This window comes from Furipterus horrens, unplaced genomic scaffold (genome assembly GCF_987537825.1).
Source record: "Furipterus horrens unplaced genomic scaffold, mFurHor1.1.pri manual_scaffold_1, whole genome shotgun sequence".
Lineage (NCBI taxonomy): Eukaryota > Metazoa > Chordata > Mammalia > Chiroptera > Furipteridae > Furipterus > Furipterus horrens.
In genome coordinates, this window is record NW_028327171.1 from 159545056 (window position 1) to 159572209 (window position 27154).

General features: G+C 36.5%; 1 protein-coding gene across 1 annotated transcript in view; it reads right to left on the minus strand.

The window, feature by feature from the left end:
- Nucleotides 1–255: 255 nt before the first annotated feature.
- FIGN (fidgetin, microtubule severing factor) overlaps nucleotides 256–27154 on the minus strand; it is a 123966-nt gene continuing 97067 nt past the window's right edge. The window contains exon 3 of the mRNA XM_090267721.1: nucleotides 256–3964. Coding sequence (XP_090123847.1) covers nucleotides 1713–3964 — 2252 coding nt within the window. The 3' untranslated portion in view covers nucleotides 256–1712. The remainder of the gene's footprint in view (nucleotides 3965–27154) is intronic.

A 27154-nucleotide genomic window follows, 5' to 3' on the forward strand; every position in this document is an offset into this window, starting at 1 on the left:
CTACAGTGTGTTGAGAGGCGTTGCCAAGCACCAGTCAGCTACCAAGGAAAAGTCGCACATAAAGCATTAAAGGATACAAAGAACAACTTCCTGGGGAGGAGAGGAATAAGAAATTCAGAAAAACGCCACATATGCTCTTGGGGTGGGAGGGAGAATCGGGGAAGTGTAAGCAGGGAGACGGATGTATTTGGAAACTGGATTTATGGGAAAAGATGGAAGAAAACAAAGTGACTGGTTTGGCAAGCTATCGTGTGTGTGTGTGTCCACCTGCAATTTCTTACTTTACTTTCCAAGAAAAATGGAACAGAACTGAGGTAGAAATGAATGTGGGAGCACTACAGCCCAGAAGATTTTAAAATGAGAAGCAAATCTGCACTGATAAGAGAGGAGTCAAAAAGAAGGAAAGGGGATGTCGACGTTCTTTGTGGATATATATAAGTTGGTTGATTGCTTGTTGTATTCATTCATTACTTGTTTGCTTGTTTGGGTTGCTGTCTTCCGCATTCTATCAAACAGCACATCAAGCCTAGAAGCTAGACTAGTGAATAAAATGACACCATTCTCAGCAGTTTTAAGAGAGAACCTGCAAACCACCTCCACCACTACCACCACCACCACCTGTACAGTACAACACAGTCCTAGTTTTCAGGTACTGTCATTTTCAGGGTACTAAACAGGTTTTGTGGCTGACTGTCCTAGACACTAACACAAACTGAGTAAGTAGCTTTCCATTAACCAGTGTACCTTTTGAGAATATTTTCTTTTCACTACCAAGGAGCAATGTACGAAGAATTCTTGCAGTTATTGACATAAAGAATTACTCTGCTCTGGTTAATTCCCCATAATTAGTAAAAGAAACTTAAAAAAAAAAAATCCTTCCATTTCTACTTTAAATTGTAAATATTCAGTTGTATCACGCTTAATTATTTTTCTGGATACATTCAAAGTAAGTTTTCTTGCTATTTTCCAATTGTTGAGGTAAACATACATTTTAATATAAAGTAACATTGAAGCCTATCCCATTACTCTCAGCAGTACATAGTGCTTTCAACACATTCCTTTGAGGTACTGTACAAATCACAATCACTTTCCTGAGTTTTTGCAGACAAGAACATTAAAAGAAATGAACTGCAGAAATTAAGGTCCAGATCACCATTACCCTGTTTTACCTGTTCTTAGCTTAATACTGCAGAACAGACAGGATTGAGGAATACTGTTGCTCTTAAAATGGCAAAAATCTGGTTTTCTGTCATAACACAACCGTTCATCTCTTTAGTCCAATAATGTTTGAAGTTAAAGCTCTTTATATTAGCACATGCCACCAATGTAATTGTGAGGCAAACAAAAAATAAAGCACCACTCCAGGCACTTGACAGCAACTAAATCTCGAGAACAGCAGAATGGAATCAACACACGAGGTTCATGTCCTTCTGAAGTCAACACACTTGCACCTTGCTCCTTGGTGAGTGTTGTCTAGCTTGAACCGAACTGAGCATCAACAGATGCTTTCTGTCATCTGGGGCTTTCACATCAGAAGCTCTCATCTGATGCATTTTTCCTCCAAATCTACCCTGACTCTAAAGATGCAACTTAATCATCGTCTTCCCCAGTACCCTTTTCAATTTAAACACTACTGGAAAGGGGCTCTATACCCTATGTAGCAGGTTTTATGTGCGTGTGCCAACATTCATTACACTTTTTAAAAGAAGTTGTCACTGACTGCAACCAAACATTTTGTTCCATTCAACGTACATATCAAGCTCTTTTTGAGATATGCTAGGCTGAATCTTGCAGAAAGCATTTTCAAAGTCTTGATATGTAATGGGCCTTAACTGGCTGGGCATAATGGCTGAAAGGTCTGTGGCTGGCATGGCATGGAGGGGGCCCACTGCCGCTTCCTGACACAAATGAGCCACGTCTAGTCCAGAAAAGCCTTCTGTGCGCTGGACGAGCAGTGCAAACTCCTTGTCATTGAGACAGTAATTGTGCTGTGAGAGCAGTTGTACTATTATCTGGTGCCTCGCTGTGCTGTCAGGAAGTGGGATTAAAAGTCGTTTCATGAAGTACCTCCGAAGAGACTCATCTATTTCTTCTGGTTTACTGGTGGCACAAATTACTACGATTTGGTCCTCAGCCGATGTTAGTACAGTGTCCAGCTGCATCAGAAATTCGGTTCTCATCCGACTGACTGGACTGTGTTCCTCACTCACTTGAGAGGACAGAAGCATGTCAATGTCACTGACAAAAATCACCGAGGGCTGGCGACATCTGGCCACAAGGAAAGAGGCATGGATGATTTTCTCTGCTTCTCCTAACCACTTGGCAACTAGTCCAGAACCGGCAATTTTGAAAAAGGTGGCCCCCAGCTGACTAGCAATGCATCTGCCCAATAATGTTTTGCCTGTTCCTCGAGGTCCAAAGAAGAGGATGCTCCGAGGTAAGGCCGTCAGTCCACTGAATGCATCTGACCTCAACACAGGCCATAAAACCTCCTCTTTAATGACAGCCTTCACCAGGTCAAGACCAGCGATGTCATTCCAGTCTACCGGTGGTCCTTGGGTGATGATCTCATTGGTAACCAGGTCAATGAGGTGCGTGTCAGTATTCTTCAGTTGCTCGTCCACAGAGTGGTTGGATGAGGTAGCTGCACGGAGCCCAGGGCCTTGCATTGGGTGAGAGAGGAGTTGCCTATGCTCGTCCCCATGCTCACTCATTACTGGTGACGTGTACTTCCCAAAAGATTCGCTGGGTCTTGATCCCAATGAATTTTTAGCAGTACTGTAGGAAGGAGGGGTCAGAGCCCTACTGGACTGGCTGCTGAATTTTCTTTGCTGTTCAGAGGACATTAGCTGCTTCGTTGGCTTAAATGCTAAGGATGATGTTTCAGCACTTCTGTCAAAGCCATTCCCCCGATTTGAGTTTGAAATGCTGTTGTCGGGCATTCTGTACATAGGACTCTGTGTAGATCTCTGTTGGCCATAGCTGTAATTTCCATAACTGGAGTCCATGTCTCCTTGCCCTGCCATATAGAAAGCTTTTCTTTTTAGAGAACTTGCCGAACTGTTTGTCAGGGCTGAGGGGGCAATGGGTGTCAGACCATGACCTTGGTAGGTGTAGCCAGGAACTGTGGTTGGGGGCAGCGGGGTCGGAGCAGGAATTCCTGAAGGCAGGTATGCTGAAGGAGGAGGCGCACCCCCAGGGCTGTACCCCGATCCCACAGCAGTCTGAGGAGGATAGCTAGCCGAGGGATAGCTGTAACTGGAGAGGTTAGAAGTCCCATTGTAGCCTGCAACCAGGGCTGGTGGTGGAGGAGGTGGTGGCGGGGGCTGCAGGAGCCCAGAGCTATGCAAAGGAGATGGATGAGGCGAAGGAAGTGCAGGTGCTGGTTGGCTACTATACGTAGAATGCAAATATGATCCGTTGTATCCTGGGGCATATTCCTGAGATGGGAGCCCTGCATGAAGACTAGGTACAGTGTGGCTTCCACAGGTACTACTCGAATAACTAGGTTCTGTCAGGTTGCTGGCCACCCCAGGAGAGCTCCCTATACTTGCAGAGACATCTGCTGGAGGGAGGGCTGAACTGACGCCAGCTTTGCTGGCAGTGATAACATCCGGAACACAGTTCATGGGATAAACAGCTTCTGAATTCAAGGAAGGCTGCCAGGTTTCGCTGTCATTTTTCCGACCATTCACTAGTCCTGACGGTGCATCTGAGTAGTTGCTGAGCACAGGTCGGTCCACAGGGCCTTCCAAAATGCCAGAATACTTCTCTGCATATTTTTTTAGAAGGTTGGATGCAGTCAGAGCAGATATGTCATCATTCGCCCAGGCATACTGATAGGTGCGCTGCAAATGACCTCTGTAGGCTTCAACTTTGTGGGCAGGAGACCGAGTGGTCGAAGTGATGTCAAAGTGCTGTTCTGGCCACTGGGCATGCTCCGGCGTCCACTGCATCTTCAAGCCTAAGGATGTGGGGGAAAATAGTTAAATTACTTAGATACTCATCAGAACTGCTGAAGTGCCCCACCCCCCACCAACTTCTTTGGTAACCTATTATTTTCCACTAATATGAATATCATAAAAGATTTCCCCAGCTTATAATATGTCATAATCTCTATAATATGTATACTTTACAATGGACTGAATTTCAGCTCTGTATAAAAGTAAACTGAATTCAAATGAAAACTCTGCAGAATTCTTTTTTGTTTGTAACTTATAAGTAAACTTATTTCTGTTAAGCCTATAAAGTCACTTGCTACACACTCACAGAAATACATATATATGTACACACACATTCCTGTCAAGGTACAATTCAGCCATAGGTTCCTGCAATAAAATATGCATACATTTTAAATACCTAGCAGGTGATAGTATCAAAGTGCAAGATCTAGGTATTCTGTCTCTTTACATCACAGTTTCTGTTTTATATTTTAACCAATATAAAAACGAGACACAGCTGACAGATCCCATCTAGGATACCTCTCTTATTTGTTACTGAACACCTAGTTAGCACAGTATAATGCTCCCTGCACAGAACAATATGACACAGACATAGCAGGTCATTCCATAATCCAACTCTCATCTAAAGTGGTCCACGACAGTTTCAAATCTGCTTCGTGGAGTGCAGCAAAGCAATCTCCCAGGCAGCGCTCCACCGCTTTCATCGCACAAAGCCTACAACTCGGTATGAATTACAACTGGCTCCTTTCTGCCTCTCAGTTCTGTTGTTGAGTCCCTGAAAAAAAAAAAGCAAGCATCACTTGTCTGTCCATCTTCAAGCTAGTATTCTCACTCCTCTTATAATCCTTCTCTCTGCCTACAGCCTCTCAGTTACTAAGGGGAGAGAATATACATACAGTGAGAGAGAAGCAGAGAGAGAAAAAGAGAGGAGAGAGAGAGAGGGGAAGGGTGGAAACAGAGGTAAAAGGCTAAAATAATTATAGAGAAAGAGAATCTGGATTCTAATTCTACATTTCTGTGGGAAGCAGTGTGTGGCAGAAACTCAAATAGTACAACTGGGTTATGAAATGCTATGGGTAATTCTATCACCTATTGGATTACTAATTGAAGCAAGATGACTATGTAGCAAACTATAAAACAAGAGCATTTTCTCATTTAAGAGAAAATACTAAGCAGTTGGAATCAAGAGAATCATTTGAATTCTACAGTTTAAAGAGACTTTAGAAATGACAGATTAGAGAACTGGTACCCAGAGGGCTTTATAATGTGCCCTCGAGGACTCACATCTAGTTAGTTATAGAAGAGCACTGGAGTCCTGTTCTATTTCCCAATGCTGGCTCATCCCATTCTAATCTCTATTTCCTGGGAACACTTCCTATTCTGGTGCAGCTATATTAAGCAGGCCCTCTTAATCTTCTTTGTATTACCCAAAGTGAATTTTGCAAACTGTCTCGTACCCTCTGGCAGAGATTCCTTGAAAAGAAGGAGGCCTGGTCTGAATGAAGCATCTGTGGCATCAGCTCTCTTCTGTCTATTCTGACAGCTCCTATCCCCTTCTGCTTTCTCCCTCCAAACCCTTTAGCTCTTCATTGCCTGATTCTGGCTTCTGACATGGCCAGCTTTGACTTACTGAGCTAAACTGAACATAGCACAGAGTTTAGTAACAGAATGGCATGTTGATTCCCTTCTGACTCCCTCTTCCTTGTTTGCAAAACCATTGCACCAGACACTGGAAGTTAATTAGCAGGATGATGCTGTGCTAATTGTGTTAATTTACAAGGTTTTAGTCAAAGAGAATCATGCCAGGGCTGGCACTGCTGTCATGCTTCCGACTTAATGATTAAAAAATACTGAAAACAAGGTAGGAAGGATTGCAGTAATTACACAATAAATGAATAAAGCAACAGGATTCATTTGCAAATATATTTTACTGCAGTTGTACTCATTTGCATTTGGATTTTTAAAAAGGATCTATGTAGATATTCATTTGCAAATCACCATCTTAGTTAAATTAAATCTGAAAGCTGCACTGTATAACTTAATCAAGCTTTACATCTTTTTTTCAGTAAAAATACTAAAGACCTTGCTTCTCTTGTACATGCAACAGATTCTTTCTTCACTTTTCCTCACTTACCCTAAAATCTTCCTGTTTCTCCTTTCAACATCCATCTTTTAAAAACAATCTCATCAAATTGCAAATAAAAAAATCATAAAATCCGGATGGAGTACAGCTTGTATCATTTCACTCAGAGAAACTCTTTTGAGTTCTAGGAAGAACTAACGTGATATTTTTAATTGTTTCTGTTTTCTCAATCATTATTTTTTAAGGGGGAGGGAAACATACCACAAAATGGGTGAAATGACCGAAACCACACTTAAAGGGGAAAAGATGCAAATTTAATGAAGCAGCATTTCAGGAATCATACTTTCATTAAATTCAACTGGAAATTATTAGGAGCAAATCACCAGGAACCAATCGCAAATAATCAGTATCTAAATTCTTCTAGTGTCATGGGATTTACTTCAGGCCTTATAAAAAGGAAAGAATATTAATGTGACTGTAATATAGAACTGTCAAAAAGACCTACAAATTCATTAGCCCTATAAATTATTTCCAGGGAATTTCTATTAGGATTTTTTTTCTTTAAAAGATTATCAAAATACAGAGTTGAAAAAATAAGAACCCACATATTATAAGAATCTGATTAGATTGATACAGGAGAAATATTTAAATATATATCTTAAAACAAGGTTTCAGATAACAACTTAGGAGTCACAGGCAATGGAATTTATCATAAATGCAACCCAGCACAACACAACAGAACACTATGTAACACAACACACACGTTCAAGGGCTTGGCTTCCCTTCAGTCAGCCGAGCTAAGCCATCATTGGCATGAGTTAACACACATACATAACAAAAATGATTTTTTAAAATGCCCATTAAAAAAATAAAAAACCGCTTTAGAGTTAGAATAATTATTTTTTAAATAAAGTGGACAACCTTCCATCTATACTGACTCAATTTTTTTTCTTGTAAATTAATCATTTATAAAAATAAGCAAAAAATGATCTTGGTGAGTTATAATCACTATAAGAGACAGGAATATATAGTTTAAATAGTTTGGCTATTTTCACTGGGTATTTCTGCATAGTTTACTCCAGCAAAGCTAATTACACTTCATAAGATTTGTTTCATCAGAAATTAAGCAAAAATTCTATCAAAATTATTTATTGGGAACAATTATGGGAAACACTATTGTCTTTTGATTCTCATGCTATTTTTGGATGTGCTGACTGACATTATTAAAAGTTTATTTATTGATGCATACTAAATAACAAAATCCTTGTCATGGCTGCAAAAGGCAAAATTGAGCTTTGATTAAATAAACCTAAAGGAAAGGAATTCTTCACATCCCCTAAAACACAAGTACTTATCCAGTGCTTTGAAATCATTAATATACCTTTAAAATGTAAGTTAATAGGTTACCATAAGCTAGTTCTTCATTGGTAGGAGCTGAAGAAGCCAGCATTCAGGAGATTGTCCTGGCCTTGGGAGCACCAAGAGCTTTTTCATCAGTTTCCTGAATTTTAATACTAATTAAAAGTAGACCCAAACTTGTTTTTGTGGTTCTTATTATTGTTCTGTTTATTGGTGGTAATATTTCTGATGTGAAATGAATGAAACACATAAAGTCAAATGTTCTTGAAACAAAAAAGCATGCTTCCTTTGATTTATTTTTGTTATCTGTGAGTAAGAAGCAGCAGATGTGTGTCACTTAACTTGGCACCCAAATAATAAGATGGGTTTTAAAAACAGTTTTATATGGTTTTTCTTTGGAACATGAAGAGAAAAACCTCAGAAACAATATTATTTTAAACATTATTAGAAATGTGACTCCAGAAAAATAACTCCCACTGCTGTTAGAAATAGCTTAAAGAGGTACAATAAGAATTTAGAAAACAGTGAAAAGTAAGAAAAGTAGCTCTTAAAAGATACTTAAAAAATTGCCCAAAATATCAGTTTTTATTTTTGATAGTTTAAGAATATTCTTAATACAGCTGGCAAATTTTACAATGCAATATGTTTTTTAAAATGTGTGATTTAATAGAAAATTGCTTTTAAGGTATTTTAACATGTTACACAGGAATGACAGAGTCTACAGTAAAAAGCCCGAGCATTTTATTTTATTGTTCTAGGATTAATCAATGTATGTATAAATAAACAGGTCTATATTTCCCATAATACCTTTTCCATTGTTACGACCATTTCATAACTTAGGTTTAATTACTAAACAGTTGCTGCCTCATCGCCTTACTTGTACCTCCATTATGCTCTTTCATGAAACAAAACAACTGTGGCAGCCTTCAAAGTTCTGTCACCGCTTCAAAATTATCAAGAAACCGTTGTGTAGGAAAGTGAAGAACGTAAAGCCAACTTTCTGAATGAAAGGAAATTGGAAATAGAAAACTAAGCCTGCTAGAATCTATTTTTAGCACACATTCCTGGAAATATTAATCTAAGGCGCTCACGACTCCACCCCCACCCCTAACACGCAGATGCTATTCAGCAGTTCATCAGGTCTAAAAAAGCTGTACTTTTTTACAAGGTTCCCATAGGGTAATTCTGGCTGCTGGGGACTCTGCCTTCATTTGTCGGTTTCCTCTGACTTCCTAAGGGCAGGGACCTGAGGCAAACACCTGCAGGCTCGGGGGCGGCCTCTCACGGACACCTGCCCAGCTCTCCTGTGGGCTATTGCACTTCTGAAATTTTCATTGTTATTGTTTAAATATATATTTACATAATATAATACCATCTTTACCAAGGTTTCTCTCTAAAAAACAATCACTACGGGGGTGAATATAACAACATAATTACAGTTTCCAACACCCTCAGCCGAATAATGCAGCAGATCTATCATCTCCTAGGTAGGACATGGCAGCTTTCAAAATTTCACTTAGAGAGTAGCAAATCCATTGACTAAAAATACAAGTTTATGCAGTGCTGAGCCTTCTGAGAGGGGGCGGATAAACTTCTGGAACTGCAAACTGGCACTATGCAAACAAAATCTCCTTACTGTTATCCTTCAAGGGGAGCAAAGGCCAAATGAGACGTCTGAGCAGCTATGCAGCACACTCCTTTTGCGAACCCTCAATACAGTGTACAGGTGGTGTGTTGTGGAACTGTGCACCTGAAACCTGTATAATTGTGTTAACCAGTGTCACCCAATAATTCAATGAAAAGGAAAAACCTTACATTCTAAATTCTCTAAAACTACACTCTTTGATTTTAAAGATTAGGGGAACTTTAAAGTGGCCTAGTCCCCAATCTAGATAGCTTCGATTACAGTTAGGCGCTTCACTAGCTATGGCGTCCTGTGGGGTTTAATACTATTTTGTCTAACACAGTTTTATTGCGGGCATTGCTAGATTGTTGGAATACGGAGAAACTGGAGAAAATTTAAAGAAGGTTCTAGAACTGTGTTTGAAGAGTGACTTTCCCAAGGTTGAGAATCAGACCACTGGCTTTGCTTATCCCATCACTTACTTCTTACAGTCTTGTGAAGTCAAGCACACCGTGCTCACGTTTTTCAGCTGTGAAATTTGGATGATAATGGTATAATGTTACTGGGTTGTTAAAATTACCTAATCATATTTGTGAAAATATTTTGCAACTGTGAACTGCTATACAAATATTTTTATTAAAATTTTATTTTGAAAAAAGCCAGAGGTGCATTAAAAGCAAAACTAACTAGACAGAAAAAAAGTAAAATCACACCTAGAATTTATAAATTACTTTTTTCTTCAATATCAGGACAGCTATGAAAAGGAGATTTTCCAGTGGGAATGTTGGTTATAAGAAAGGTTAATACTCAGCAAAACAAGGAGCATAATCTCCTTAATCAAAAAGGTGTCAAAAATTCAAAATTTTTTCATATCATTTTATCTATTTTTAACATTTTTTTCACTCAGCACTGTGGACACCACAACTAAGAAACAAAGTACTTAGAAGTTTAAAACCAGTTAAGAATGATCTCAAAACCCACAGTCTCAAAATAAGATATTCTAATTATATAGCAAGGCTGACAAATGATTTTTCTCTTTAAATAATACTTTCACACCTCAAGACTTCAAATTATAATACATTTTGCAGCAAATTACTCTCTCTCTCCATTCCATCTTATTTGCATAAAGCAATCCTTTTTAACAATCATGAGGCATTTCTGGCTAAATGGTCCTTAGTAAATATAGTTCAAATACCTCACCCTCTAACAGAAAAATTGCCACCTGACAGCCTGAGGGCAGCGTGCAGCCTGTTTTGTTTGGCCAGCACAGGGTTTTAAAATCAGTCAACTTCATATAAAAAATCTGTATTCCCATATTTCCTATTTTCAAGACAAGTTGAATGATCTTGACCTCATTCTTGCCAGGCAACAGTTGGCTGAATCTGAGCACCATCTGCCCCCTAGGACATGGCTTGCCCTCCAGTTTGTCATGTGGCTCCCGCTCCCTTCCCCATTACAACCTCAGGTATTTTAATGGTATTTACTGGGCACATAAACAATTGAATTTATGACTTCACCGTGAAGCTTCAAGGTCCGGTTTTATCACTTAACTACATTTTCTTGAAAACTAGCTAGTGCTCTAAATCATTTTTTTTTTAAGTAGTCTCTTTAGAAGAAAAATTTTTCAAATACTGTTTATTATATGCATTTGTGCTCTCTTTATCAGGGCACAGATAAAATAATTGACACTTTTCTTGGTGATTCAGTACCATTAGTACAACAGTATGGAATGATAAATAATCATTAGAAAAACACTGGTTTCCAGATTGCTATTATTTCAGTATCTTCCCCTTTGTTGTGATTTGTCAGATACTTTTTCTAGCTATTTTCCTTATGTTAATCCAGGCCATCCCTAATATGCTCCTTTGAATCTGCTATAGGTTCTGATACCAGAAATCAAATCTTCATTTAAGAGTAAAGCATCTCCTATTAGTTAGTTATGAGCTCTAGCACAAATTTTGTGGGACTGTTTAAGTTACTCTAAAGTCATACTCCTCATTTTTTATAGAAAGCTGTTGGGTAGATGGTATCTGGATAAGCAACTGATCTTTGAGCTTAGGTGAAGCCTGTATTCAATGTTATAGGCACCATGATATGGGCTAGAATGGTGTATGTGCTGTCCTTCAATTAATTTGTGAGTAGTTTATGATCTGAATTAGTTTTCCTGAAAGGCATTAAATTTTATTTGCAAGAAAAAAATATTCACTCATCAAAACATGACCAAATATAAAAATAACTATTTTGCCAATATTTCATAGTGAGGATGAAACTTGGTATGCATGGGTCTGATAGGTCATCATTTTTTACATGCCAGAAATATAAAGAAGACGGGTTGCATTTATAAGCTTGAATAAGCACTTATGCAAAGCAAATTACACTGATATCACTTTTAGTCCACTGAACTTATATTCAATATATGATTGGTTTCTTTAAGGGATAAATTGTCTATCCCTTAAATAAGCAACCCAGGAAATCATAGTCTTAATTCAAATAAATACATTTTTTCTGTAGGGTGTCTTAAAATTTCCATCACTTAATTTGAAGTATTCAAGTGAATTTATAATCACCCTCATACAAAAGTCTTATATTTTAAAATTATAATTTAGATTTATGTTGGTTTTTCGTAAAAGGGTAGATTTAACAAAAGTTTATGTGTAAATATTTTAAAATAATAATCAGTGTATATCCTAACATAACCCAAAAGAATACACAACTATGCATATACATGCAATTTAAAATATACAAATGATTCATACTCATAATGTTAGTATTTACTGTCAAGTATCATCGACTATTGCAAGGGAAAGAGTTTGAGAGTTAGTAGGTAAGAAGAATGATTTTCCCACATTAAGTCAAATGTTATTTTGTTTAATATACCAATAAGAATGATTTTAAACAACTTATGATCACTTTAGATAGTACTTGGTAGTTAACCTTTAAAGTTGTTACTTTAGGACTTCCGGCCAAGAGGGAGGCTTAGACGGACATGTTTGGTTTCCCTCTACAACTAGAAAGGAATACAACTACCTCAAAACAAAAGATAACCAGAAATTCCAGAAAATAAAACTACATGGAAGCCCAACATATGAAGTTATAAACCAGCTGTGCTTGCCTGGACAGGTAGTAGGCGTGAAATCGGAACCGGAATGGAAATGTCCGTCGAGGCTGTTTGTATTAGCAGCGGGGAGAGCGGCAGGGGGAGCAATCCCGGCTACAGTTGAGTCCCGGCAGCTGGCGACCCCAACACTGGGAAAGGCAGCCCCCTCATTGCCTCGGACAGAGAGGCTCAGAGGGCAGGAGGACGGATCCCGGTCTCCCAGCGGAGAATAATGACAGGAATCCATCTTGGACCCCCGCCCCCACACAAAGCGCCACAGCGCTGCGAAAAAGGTTGTGGATTGCTGCTGGTCGCCCCGTAGTGACGACTACATGGAGCTCCACCCACTACAGCCTGCCCAGGAAGCAAAGCAAAACACAAATCTGTCAAAATGAAGGAGACAACGATTGAAATCCCAGTGACGCAGCTCACCAGGCAGCAGATGAAGAACCTGACAGATGAACAAATAGGAAACCTTTCAGAGGCTCAGTTCAGGGCTATAGTTATAAGGCGGCTTAGAACATTAACAAAAGATTTGGAACAGGACCGGGAAGGAAAGAAAGCCACTCATACTGAAATGAATGAAAACACATACGAGACTAATGGTGAGGAAATAAAATCCAAAGATCAAATCAACAAATCAGAACATAGGGAAGGAACAAACAGTCAACCAGTGCAGAAAGAGGAAACAAAAAGTAAGGAAAGTGAGAAGATCAGAAACCTCTGGGACAGCTATAAGAGATCGAACATTCAGATTATATGATTGCCAGAGGGCGAAGAAGAAGAACTAGAAACTGAAAAATTATGCAAAAAAATAATGAAGCAGAACTTCCTGAACTTGGGGAAGAAAATAGACTTACAGGTCCAGGAAGCATAGAGAGTTCCAGAAAAACTGGACCCAGGGAGAACCACTCCAAGACACATTATAATCAAATTGTCAAAAATTAAAGATAAAGAGGGAATCTTAAAGTTGTTACTTTATGGCCTTTCATTTCTCATGCCTATCTTTTCTTTTTCCACATATGTTTTCAATCCATTAATGCCATCTACCCTTTCCCCCAATTCCTTTTGTCATACAAAGATCATCAGGACATACCACATATGTCCATAGGGACTTACCATCGCTAATAAATATGTGTATTCTGTGTCACAACAGAGCACTCCCTTGTTCTACAGTATCAACTGTCTTACGTGTGTAAATAACAGGTGAGCTGTAGCATGGAGGGATAACTGGGGTTAACACAACCTGAAAGACCCATGCTAGATTCATAGTATCTGGCCTGTGGTGACTGATCCAGAAAGAGAAATCCAAATGCCAAAGTATTGCACATTTGCTATGTGTTTTGAATTTCTGTTTTTAAAAGGACTCTACTGAGATAACATTACCATTGTCTTAAAGTCTGAGGTTATTCCAGTTGATTCTCAAGATACTGTAGTGCCATATAAAATAAATTTGCACTTTTAATTAACACAACTCAGGGATAGTACGAACCTTGAATTATGACATGTCTGGTTAATTTCCTTGTTCACAATCTTAAAATGTTATGTTAATCATTATGTGCACATATAGCTTTTTGTAAATAGTTATTTGTGTGTATTCTACTTTAAGTATATAAATGCAAAGCTCAATTTAGTTATATTTAAACTGAACTTTCCTCATTTTTTGCACACCACATCATTCTGACATGGGTCAATAAGCAAATTCAGAATCTCCCAAGCCCCATGACCTTGTATAAGATGAAATTTGCATTCATTCTTTTTTCTGTGATCCTCTGGAACATTACTCAAGAAAAAAAAAAAAAGGTAGTTTACATAAAAATAAAAAAAAAAAAAGATAATTAAGGATGTTTATTGAGGACTCCCTCATATAAATTAGACAAAGGAGTAAGAATATTATTTACATGTAAGTATATAACTCTTCAATGATTTCCCTTCAAAACTCTTTTCTTAAGGTGATTCTAAAGTGTGCAAAGCCCAAACAAAATTTCATTTAGGTTACTTATGCATTTTTCTCTTTTTGGTAATCCATGCATTAATTTTTAATGCAAGAGGAAAATAGTGTCTTGGACTTAAATAAAAAATATTCTCTAGTCAGGGCTGGGTGACATAGTGCATTAATTCAGTGTCCTTCACTCCTGGGGCCTTTGTATAATTTAAGCCAGCCTGTAGAAAATAACTTTGATCTGAAGGTAGTGGAAAAAGCTACACATGAAATGAGTTTTGGTAGGTTTAGTGTTGTTTCTTCCATATAAGACAATATGTGAAGATAAACTGCTTTAGAAAACCATCAGCATGGTCCAGGATTAAGGTGAAGAGCTCTCAGTAACTATAGTAGTTTCACCTCACCATTCTCTTCCCACCTGGCCCCATTCTATGGGCTGGCGAAATAAACCTAGCATCAACTATAATTGGGACGCTCTAATTTCCAGATAAACAGAATATTGTGAAAGTGCAGTGTGAATGACAGTCCGTCCGGTCATTAGCGCATTGGTTCTTCCATTTGTAAAAACAAAGAATGCTGCATAATGAGACAGAAGCAAAAGAGGAGTGTATCAGCATCTGTAAAGAAAGTGGCATTTCCTATCCTGGAGGGGGTGCCCAACAACCTAATTTGGGGGGAAATGTTAACAATAAGAGAGACCACAAGAAGTTGTTTTTTTCAAACTCCAGTTTGATTGCCTTCTCTATGACAATATTAAATGAACAGTTTCATACTGGTATAATAGACAGTATTATTACATTAAAAACAGAAGCATAATCTTTGGCAGATGTGAATAAAATGGTTGATCCAGTTGCATTAACCACCTGAAATACAGACTCTTCCTTCTTCTGTAATTCTACATTTAGTTTCAATCCACTGTCATCTGTTGTGAATAAACAACACTTACTTTGTCTCTAACACAGCAGTTAAAAATAAAGTGAATAGAATTAAAGGCTATACCAATGTTACTTCTATATGGTCTAACCTATTCTACAATTGTATACTTACAGATGATCATGAACTATTTTATTAGCCTCCTTAGTTATGGGTAAGCTCTGATATTTCTTAATAGTTTTAAGGAAAAGGGAGATTTTTCTGGTCACATTTTTAAAATTAGCAGGTAACTTGGCAGACATTTAATTCTCAAGTTTCTAGTTTCAGTTGCTTTCATTAAAAGTCACATCTTCTTGATACTTCTTCAAATTGTGTGCATTCAGTTTACACAAAGTCCCTAAACAACAGGAAAACCAGACCCCTGCAAGTAATACATCTGGGCTACACAGTAAAAATCAAATCTAGGTGCCTGTATGTGGGTAGGTAAGTGTTTTGCCTGTAATTGCAGAAAGGATATAGAAAAAAATAGGGAAAATGATAGAAAAGGAAAAAACTTTTAAAATTGCTTTTATCCTAAACATGATGTGTTTTACTAGTTTTATTATTAATAATTTCAAAATTCAAAGCACACTTTAAGTTATTTAACTAGCATGTACACATCATATTTTTTATCAGAAGTAAGCATTACTCAAGGCCTTCTTTCATTATATTTTTATTTGTACCTTGAACCAAGTTATATACCTCAAAAAGTTTCCATACTTATAAAACTTAAAAAATCTTATCCATGGCCTCAAATATACTGTGCACACTCATTTCCTTAACTGAGTACTCATTTTATAGGAGATCTTTGCCTGAGTACTTTTCTTCAAAAAGGAATCCCAATAACAATTTTATTAAGCACTGAAACACTTTTTCAATTGCACACAAAAAGAAAAATACATTAAAATAATTTGAGACAAAATGTTTTAAAAAATCCTTCAAAAGCAAATTGTATAAAAATATGTACTTAGGAAAGCATCCCAATTGTTAATTTAGAATTGTTTTGTGTTTTCTATACAGAATTTTTTTTTTTTAAGCAAAACACAGAAGTCATAGACTTAATGATGAAAGTACATTTCTACTTAATGGAATATCTGGAATCGGTCTCCTTTTGAAGCAAATCTTTTGAAAACATCCGAATGCCTATAAGAGCATTTGTTTATTTTTGAGTTTCAGCCTTATAGCTATTATACATGATTACTTAGCTAACTTGTGAAGTAACAGATGAGGATGTCCTATTGTACCCTCCTTTTTAAAAAATGCTTTACATCCAGCCATTGTTTTCATATATTACTTTAGAAATTATTTTATCCAGTTCAGTGTCAAATGAAATTACACTCTTAAAAGAATCTTTCAGAAAATATAGCATAAAATAGTGGATTGTATCCCTTGCCATAGCTCCCAGAAGCATTAAAATGTTACTAGAGTACTGAGTGACAGCAATGACAGCTTAACCACTTAAAGGCTTTTTACATTAACAAGTTTTTTTCTTTTAATATGAGCAGTAATATTCAGGCATAATTTAATTGGAGTTTAGCTGTTAACTGTGGCTAACTACTTTGTAAAATATCAAAATCAAGTTTAGTGCCTCACGAACACTATTTTATACTTTCTGAAATAGCAGTGCATATTCATAAAGCTGGGTTTCTTTTTCCCCCCTCCCAATATGTATATTTTAAAAAATTGGTCTGATAATTAGCATGCATAGTCCAACAGCTTCCTGTGTTGTTATAGTTTTAAGTAGAAGATCATGGATAAAATATAATTGAAAGGTGAGCCTATTAATCTGGAGAATAACCTCCACAAACCAAACAGGAATGAATCATTTTTTAAGTCTCCAATTCATTTATAGCTTTATATTGCTGAAGGGGAAAAAAAAAGAGAGAAACTAAAGGTGACCTTATTTAGATATATTAGTCAAGTCAGCTTTTGCTGTTTTTAAGCAAACATGATTGTGACTCCACTTTGTCCATCCAGTTTTTCAGTGTATAAATTGGATGATGACTTGAACAATTCTCTCTTCATTAGTGAACTGTGGAAAGGAAATATAGAGGTGGATTTTTATTTTTTTAAACTGTGCCGTGTCTTGTAGCTGGATTCTGAAGCATCAAGGAAAAAAATTATTTTTTTGCCAGACAAGCTGTCGTAATTGAAATGAAGTCTAATCAGACTCATTACTGTTTTCAGCAATTTGCACCACCAAAGATGCTTATTAGGTAACTGTGTTTAATAAACCGCTCTTTAGAAAAATACCAGTAATGAGCTCTTAACAGCCAATCTTTAGTATGAATGTAATGTGGAAAGTGTTCCTAGCACTGAATAGATTTTCACATTTAGTACTGTCATAATTAAGCTCTATGAATCAGCTGCCGTGATGTTAGATTTATTGCAATAATCTTATTTTTTCTATTTTAAATATACTTGGAAATATAATCATCTCCTATTAGAGCTGGATTATATTCACTGCACAGAAAATTTTAGGCTAGGGTCAAGCTGGTCAAAAGTTTTTCAACAGAACATTTATTAATGAATGATAAGCAAAGATTTTATAACCAATAATCTATGCCAGCTATCAGATCTTTCCCCACCTCACAAAAGTCTTTTTATAACCGATAATCTATGCCAGCTATCAGATCTTCCCCCACCTCACAAAAGTCTTTTTATTGTATACAAAAACCCACCCAAGACAAAAATATATCATGCTCATTAAAAGGAAAAAATTGCATTTCTACCACTAAGTTAAAACATGGAAGAAATGGATATTCTGAAGGGAATATTTGAAGAAATGTTGGCTTTTCATAATAGCAGCTATAAGTAACATTATACTAGACACTGTTCTTAAAAACATGAATACTATTTTCCTCCCCAATTCTTTTTTTTTTTTTTTTTTTTTTTTTGTAGCACGGTTTACTAAGATCTTAACATTAAAGGACAGTATTGCCAACATATGTTATTTACACACACTAAAGGTGGTCATGAGTGTTAGCTAAGCTCCTTGTTGATAAGGGAAAGATATTCACACACCTCTAAGTATATTCTATGGAGTCTATATTGATTACTCAATCAATATGGTATAGCCTGAGGCATTTCTCTCCATATATAATAGCAGGAACTGAAAATATTTGGGGGGAATTTCTTAATAGAACTTACAGGAATCTCTTGAGCTTGTAATTATTAAATGTCTCCTTAAAGAAGATAAGTATCTTCTGTTTGCTAAAAGCAACCCAAGAGATGACACAATAAGCTTTGAAATGAGATTCTGGACATTCTGAAGCAGGTCCATAAAGATAATCAAGAAATGAAAAGTACAAAAATAACATGAGACCAAGAGTTAATAATCATTAATAATAAAATGTTAAGAAAGATCCTGTTACTGAAAAGATTCCTCTCCCAATATACTCTCATTTCTCTTAACCTCAAGCTTCACAATTCCTAATTGGAGCCAATAAGACTCCATAACTGTTTTTAGCTTTCTAAATCAATAGAGCTGTGAGAACTGAGGCTGTCAAATTAATGACTTGTTTCATCTGATTTTTGTGAAATGCACTTCTTTGCATTGCAAGGTAAAGAAGAAACCAAACTAATTACTTTGTAAATTCATATAGATTCCACACCAACATATCTTCCTATTTCTTTAAGTTTTCACTGAATTTGTACTCAGAACCACAAAAGAAAAATTCAGTGTGTGAAACTTTTGTAAACTTAAATACTGCATCTTTAAATCACTTACAGATTAAAAAAGCAAAAACAAAGAGAGGACCCCTTTTAGTGCCTTTAGAATGTAATATCATAATGTTGAATAACTTCAATGAGTCATATAATTTATCAACATTTTATAAGAGAGAATTAATGTTTTGTACAGTTGAATTTATTATAACTAAGAGGCTCTGAGATTCCAAATAACAGTAAGAAAGACAATAATAATAATGATAATCAAAATCATTCTTGGTGAGCTTTTAAATTAACTTCCCATAATGATAAAGCTATAGTTTTACTTATAAATTTTAATTAGAGATTGAGTATTGGGTTAATAGAAATTAAGGCCAAGACAAATTCTGCCAACCTTCTATAACTCCTGGTTAGATCTAAGTAAAATACTGTCAGTATGGGGAAACACAAGCTAGGGAACATAAATATATGCATAGATAAGCTTCTAGTGCAGAGACTTAACATATACATACTTATGATGTAAATATAAAATGTAGTCAATAGGGCATACCAAAATGGTAGTGGTAATGGGGAGATGTACATTTATCAGGTAAGATTTTTGGGAGAAAGTGGGTTTTAAACTTTAGCTTTTGGCTATACCCTTTAGATACTGTTCTAAAGATGCAGAGAAGTCATATACTTCAGCTTGTAAATAAAGTTGGAAAAGAATTAAGGCTCATTAATACTCAAAACTTTCAAAGACTCATAATAGCTAGTGTCAGCCTTACCATTCCCCCTGGCTGGTTTGGCTCAGTGGATTGAGCGTTGGCCTGCGAGCTAAATGTCGCTGGTTCGATCTTCCAGTCAGGGCACATCAGAGAAGGAAAACTCTGACTCCAAAAAACCTCCGCTGCCTTGCGGCATACCTCTTCAGGGGAAAGGCTAAGGGAGTAAACCCCGACAGAAAATCCGGAGCCGGAGTCCCTAAGGCGGTTTGACGTTGTAGTCAACACCAGCAACTCCTGCGGCGCACCTGAAGCCAAGCTGTATTGACTCCGTCTTTCCCTTGGACCCTTCAGCTGCAAAGAGAGGGTCCAACATGGGCAACAGCAGACCCTCCATATCACCCTGCCCAGGCTCTGTAGCTTCAGCTTCACTGGAGAGGACACTCCAGCGTCATCGCAAGATGTCGATTCAACACGGGAGGAGACAGATACCGTGTCACTCCCGAGTCGGACTGCACAGCCATTGTTGGCGGTGCAGATAGACTCTTAAGAAGCTACACCATCGTCTCTCGAGACGGACGGCTGCCGACGACGATGACGACTTTACGTTATCATTTGCCATATTCCTGAGCTAAAGAGGCTTAAAATAAGTATTCTGCCATGTAACAAGCAGGCAAGCAAATAAACAAAAATAAAATTTAAAACATTTTCAGTTTCTTTTATTTGGGTCTTAAAATTATTTGAGGCTTACTTCAACACACCCGCCTCTATTCCCTCAACCTCCTTTTCATTCTGGCATGTGAGCTGGTGAGTTATTTTTTCTCTTTTCCTTCTCTCTACCCTTCCAGTTTTCAAGCAGTTTGTCAATTATGAGAAAATACATTACAGAAAGAAAATATATTTAAATCTCAAAACTAGAATCTTAAAAATTTTTCCTTGTACCTCTGAATTTTAATAACTTTTGTATCACTAGAGAAAAACAAGTAAGACCAGCTGGCTAAATGGTTAAAAATATAATAATGACATTTATGCTCTACTAACATCTGAATTCCTACTTGATGAGCTTACAAAACATATGAGTACTGACTTGAGAGCTTTTGGTCTAAGTGCTAAGGAATATAGGACCCTGCCCTGATGAAACTTATAGTCTGTCTTTAGTGGTGATTTACCAAAGAAAGAAGGCTTAGTTCTAAATCTGTTAGGGAGAGGTAGCTACATAGAGAAGTTAAAAAGTGAACAGAATTTCACTTAGAATAGAGAGAGATTAGTTTTTCTTCCTGAGACAAAACATAGTCAAAACCACAGATGAAACAAAGTGTACCTGGCACATTTGGGAAACGAGTAGTTTGACAGCATTAGACAATAGGTGGGAGGTATGTCTATGCATAGGGTAGGATGGAGGTAGATGAAGCTTAAATTCAGATTGAAAAGGGACTTGAATGTTTGAACGTTATTCTACTGTCAACATAAGGTGCTATTCTCATTGACTCTTCAGAAATATAATGACAATAACAATATATAGGACAGATTAGAGGGGGAAACAGTGTCTGAACTTGAGCAAAAAGAAGAAAAAATATCTTAAACAGATTTTAGATACAGAATAAAAAGCATGAACTGCCCAATTAGGTTTGAAAGAATGAAGAAAAAAGGGGACATTCAAAGGACATCATAAAATAGAAATATCTGTTAGAGATCTGTCCAATAATTAGTATTTTGTATCCTTTTGGATAACCCCTCTAAGGCTTTTAGCTTGTACAGCCAATGAGTTGGCTGCTGGAAGTACCTATCTTTTGAAGCAAGAGGAGTTAAAGCTCTTCAAGGATATTTGGAAATCATGTACGTTTGAGAATTTGCTGAGGTTATGGTAATGGAAGACACAGCAGAATGTGTACAATGAGAAAAGAGGAAACTCTTGCATCAAACCAACTTTTACAAAGTAGGCAATGGAGATTGGGATGTATTTACACAATAGAAAGAGAAAAAGAGAGAGGGACAGAATATGCTGTTGCAAAACACAAGTGAGGAACGATTTTCAAGGACAATGTTTAATAATAGCATACATATCAGAGAAGTCAAATGAGATTAGGAGAGAAAATAGGTAATTAGGAGGCTAGAGGTGATCTGTGAGAGAGATATGTGATCAATTAGTAGAGTGGTGGGGGTCAGAAGACATGGTGAGTGGGTTATGAAGGAAATGGATTGTAAGAAAGTGATATGGCAAGCATGCAAGAATTTTTCCTCATTGATAAACACCTTAATAAAAATAAATAGCATTTATGGGGCAAAGAAGAATTGAGGCAAGAGATTTCCTTTTTTAAGGGATATGGGGAAAAACTAATCATTACCCTAGACCAAACTATGAGCAGTGGGTGAAATCCAGTGTGACATTTTCTTTGGTATATAAAGTAAGTATCAGAACACAGTGACCCCCATTTATTTATGTATCATCTATGGTTTCTTTCTAGCACAATGAAGAAGTTGGGGCAGAGACCATATGGCCACAAACCTGAACATCTTTACCATATACCCCTTTACAGAAAACGTCTGCCAACCCTTGCTTTAGGTTGAGGGAAAAGAAATAGAGGAAAAAAAAAGAATAAACATACAATGCTGTATGGGTGGGGCAGGAGTGGGAATTGATAGAACAAAGTCATCAGAAAGATGGAAAGGGATAGATCAAGGACACACGTATTTCAGACACAAATTGTGGAAAAACATAGGGCCACCTCTTTGTTTGAAATGGGTGGGAAGGTTAAGAACAGGTGGAATATCTCTGATCTCTGGATTCCCTTTTATTTCCCTGAAGACACCTTTAGGAGTCAGTTACCCCTTCTACCTTCCTATAAGCCAGTCGGTGGACCCATGTTCCATGTCTTGTTCTATGGTCTATTGACTGTACCCCTAATTCCAGTCAGGTGCAAACCCTGGGTGCAAGGAGAGGTGGAATGAAAAACAGTGTAGGAGGATTAAGGCAAATAAATGCATCATCACCATTAGAAAATCACCACAGGCAAACCACACAGTGGTCAAAAGTGCTGTTGGTGTATATGACAAGAAAGAATAACCCTGGAAAAACAGGTCTAATTGACGGTTCCATCCAAGTTGTAGCAAAGATTTGTGTTACAAGAAGGGTGATAACTGGCAGTCATTACTGAAATATTAAATAAGACTTAGCTTTAAGGAAGTTTAGATAGCTTTTGAAGAAATATACGAAGCTATATGGAATGAGATGATTGCTACTCAAAAAATCCTTATCATTTCTCCCCTCAAAAAGAAAAAGATCTCATTCTATTTAGAATTTATTAAAATTCAGAACATGTATTTACAATATTAAGCAGGTATCTGGTCTTCCTCACATTCCGCTCTCTGCCAAACACAAATACATTGCTCTCTTTTCATCACCTTCTTCTTCATTTCATAAAGCACATGATTAGCAGGTGTCAGAGAATTCTTCCTCTTGTCCAGTTTTGGGTCTTCCTCTTTTTCCTGTGAGTTTACTATTGGGTTCTTTATGGCAGAAGAGTTGCTCCGGAAGCGTAACCACGCGTGAACCGGAGCTTGCGTTAGGGAAAAACTGCACTAGATGAATGTGTAGCTCCTACTGATTTCACAGCATGTGAGCCCCTGCTGGTTTTCCTTGTATAACAAAAGTTCACATTATGCCTTATTAACTAATTCTTAAGATTGGTTTGATTTTAGCATAGTTTTGCATATTAGGCTCACTATAATCATGTGCTATACCATGTAAGTATATGTTTGCACAATAAAAATGAGTGTTTTAATAATTAAAAGCATTTAATTTGGTTACTTATGGATAGTGCAAACTTTGTTCTCCAAGTTTATCATGCATTTCAATTTTACTTAAAAATTAGAAATTTAAACTGTCCTTGTTTGAGATTAAGATACTTGATTCCCTAAGATAATCTACTTTAGGTGAAAATATTTTACTCTTGAGAATTCTTATTCTTATTCTCCTTTTCACTGTTATTATGGCTTCATCTAGGAAGGTTTCCCATATGTCACTGCTTTCACTCCCTATCACTTTCCATATCACCCTGTACTTATACTTCATTTTAATATATATATATATATTTTTTTCTATTTTATCTATATCACCTACTTGATCAATCTCTTGGAGACCAGGAATCTATACCATTAGAATAGGACAGGGATCTTGTTTGTCTTGTTCATTGCTGTATGTCCAGTGAGAGAGTATCAAGACAAAATAGGTACTATATCTATCTATATCTGTAGGTATAGATATACATCCATATCTGTATATTTACTTATATCTTCATCTCTATCCATATAGAAAGATTTGCTTCATGCAGGCCCTAACAGATAACATGTGTCTAAATATTTAAGTTACTTAAAAAGTTATAAATTATTTTAAAAGTTATAAACTGAACAAAAAGTGTTAAATACAATATGTTCTTTTTTTCTACTTTGACAATTGTATCTTCACAAATACCTGGAAGGCTGGTTCAAATATAGCATTGTCTGGCTTCTGGGTCATCAGGGCTCTTCCAGAATGGGAAAGGCTGACCAGTGGTTGACTCTTTTATTCTTGCTCACTATCATCTCACTCACAGGGTAAGGTGCTTCACAAGCAAGATGCATGTTCTATCTATTCCCTGCTATCCCCCACCAGCTGCTTCGTGGCCTAACATCAGGTCTAAAAGTGCATGCATTGAGGACACTTTTTACCTATGAGAGGACAGACTTGGAGAATAGTCTTCTATGCATCCTAGAAGTAGACTCGGGGAATTTCAGGTGCCTGGAACATGGTCTAGAAGGAGGGCATGGGTTCAAGTGGACACATGCCCATGAGCCCCTAGTGCCCTCACAAGAGAGTAAGGGGACGTACTGGAGGAAGGCAACATTAGACCTTCTAAAACAGGGCACCCCTCTTGCCTTGGGTTAAAAGATGGTTACTTGTATCAACCACTCAGTGGTCTCCAAAATGAAAAGAAATACTAAATTCATTTTAATCTTTTAAAATGGAATAAACTATGTAAGGAGTCAAAAGACATACGTTTTAGTACTATTTTCCTAGTCATCACAACAATCTTGGTCTGAAGTCCAATCTCTGAATTTAAGATTCCTCACTAATCAATTACATCCAATTGACATTTTATATGCAATGGGTAAATTATTACATAGCTAGCAGTTTGCAGAATTTGGGCCAGATTTAAGCTTACCATTCTAATTTTAACAGCATTATTATTCCACACCTTATAACTAAAGTCTTCTATATTTTTCACACATTGGCTTTGATACTGCCTTTTAGGCCAACACTGAACAAGATATTTTCCCATATAAAAATAATCCTTCTAGCTTTCACCACTCAGAGCTGTTGAATAGGTTCATCTTAATCACTCTATTAGGGCTTGTCCATATCCATTTTCATGGGTATTCACTTCTGAGATGAAGGATGTATGACCAAGAAGTATGATTTTCACCCTCTCTGTACTTTCTGGACCTCTTATTAACTTTTATCCATAAAATATCCATTGTTGCTTTAGGTTAAGAGTCTACCTTTTAGAATAAATATATACCTTATATGATGCAGGAAACAGTACAGGGTCTCATGGTATAAATTTAACAAGGTATAATTTTTTATATGATGTAATACTTGCATTTGTTTAAAGAACAAAATAGGAAATAGAGCCTTTATTTTAGATATTTTACCAATATTTTTTCTCATGCTGTTTATAATATCTTATTCACTCTTCCTACCAAGAAGAAGAACCTTTAAGAAAATCACCATTTATCATAATAAGGATCATTAATTCTTAATTGTCAATTGCTGAAATGTCCATATTGTCATATTCTGACCATGGTAGATTTCAATTTGGGCATCTATTTGAATTGTTCCAAGTTTGAATTCTTAGACTTCTAGTTACTAGTCATGGTGACATAGGCAAATTACTTAGCCTTCCCAAGTTTCAGCATTCTCACCTTTGAAATGGGAGTAATAATTTCCTTGAAAGGTTCTTCCAAGGATTAATGAGGTTATAGAAAGAAAGCAAGTAGCATATTATGTTACTTTCCAGGACACAGAACTGCCAGATGAGTTCCTTGATATTTTGGGGGACACACTAAAGAGAAATAATAAGAGGAAGGTACAGGTGAGGACATTTCAGAAGCAAAATATGAAACACTCACCAATTCATTTGTGATTAGGAGATTTGAGTTTCTTTTCTGGCCCTGCCAATGGCTTACTGTGTTATTTTATTAAAAATAATTTCTCCAAACACCAGTGTTAAGTTCTCAACATATACAAAGAAAATGAACTAATCACTTTCAGGTATAGTGGCTCTCCTTCTCTTAGTCAATTTTCAATCAGTGATAAAAAGTCTCATCAATTCATCTTTTAAAAACACTAACATCTAATCCTTCTTCCTTATTCCCATGCTATTGATTTAGATTAGCCTCATCTCTTCCCCTGTGCTCTTCCTTTTAGTTATTATTTTGTATGTCTGCATGTATGTATTTTTGGGCTTACTTTCAAAGAAAGAAAAACTAGTTTCCCTGGAAAAAACAAACACACAAATAAGAAGTAATCATTATCTGTAATTATGTAGCAATAACCTCCATTAAAGTTATTTTTTTCTTCATTTTTCTCTGAATGTTTGAATTATTGCTTTGAAATTTTCTATATATTCTATTTCTTATATTATTTGAGAACATAGTGTATACACTACTGATATTAAAGGAGTATCTTAGACTCTCTTATTCCTTATATTTTTATATATGCTGCTCTTTCTGTTTGCAATGCCCTTCTCTGTCCCACATCAGTTTTCCCTCCCTGTGTCTATAGGGCTCTCCCACTAGACTGTGAGGTCCTTGAAGTCAGTACATATCATTTTCCTGTGTGTGTGTGTATCAACATCTTATAAACTTATAAATGTGATACTACAGTGTACTTTTCTTCAAAAAATATTTGTGATAAATAAATGTGAATGGTATACTGCACAGTGTCCAGTGACTAGAATGACATCTGATTACCAGTTACACATAATAATGCAAAAAAATGTTTTGGGACATTGAAAAGCAGATGTATAATTCCACATGGTAAATCCCTCATCCAGTCAATTATGGCACAAAATTGTTTGTTTATGAGTTAATCTCTTTTAATAAGCTAAGGAAGATGTGTCATATTCAACACATGTTTCCAGCACCTCATGCTATACTTTGCACAGAGCACATGATTAATAAAAAGAAAAAAGCCTGGGGGGGGATGGTAGTGGCTAAGAACACAAACACTGGAATCAATAAATAAGAAAAAAGAATAAAATAAGCAAAAATGGCAAGTTACTGATAATACTTGTCCTACTAAATTCTTATGAAACACAGAGCTGTCACTATTTAGCTAAATTGTACCTGTAACTATTTTTTATAAAATCAGAATAATAGATATTTGTTATTAGTACTTACCATGTGTATGCTTAATATCAAATGCAGTTGATAATTATAATACTCCTTAAGTGCCACACAAAATATAAAAAAATAAAGCACTACTTTATTAAAATGTTATGTGTGCTACTGAAGACTGTAATGTAGTAAGATCATCACAAATACTTAATCTGTATATTTAATACTATATTTTAAAGTTCAGTATGAATAATCAAATAACAGAAACAAGCATTGTAAATATGACTTTCAATTTCTTATAGTTGAAGTCACATTTTTTCTATCCTATTTATAAAACTCATCAATAGTTTATGCTATGACTCGTCTAAACGGTATTTGATAACTAATAGTTAAAGGGCACAGACTGATATTTAAGATACAAGGTT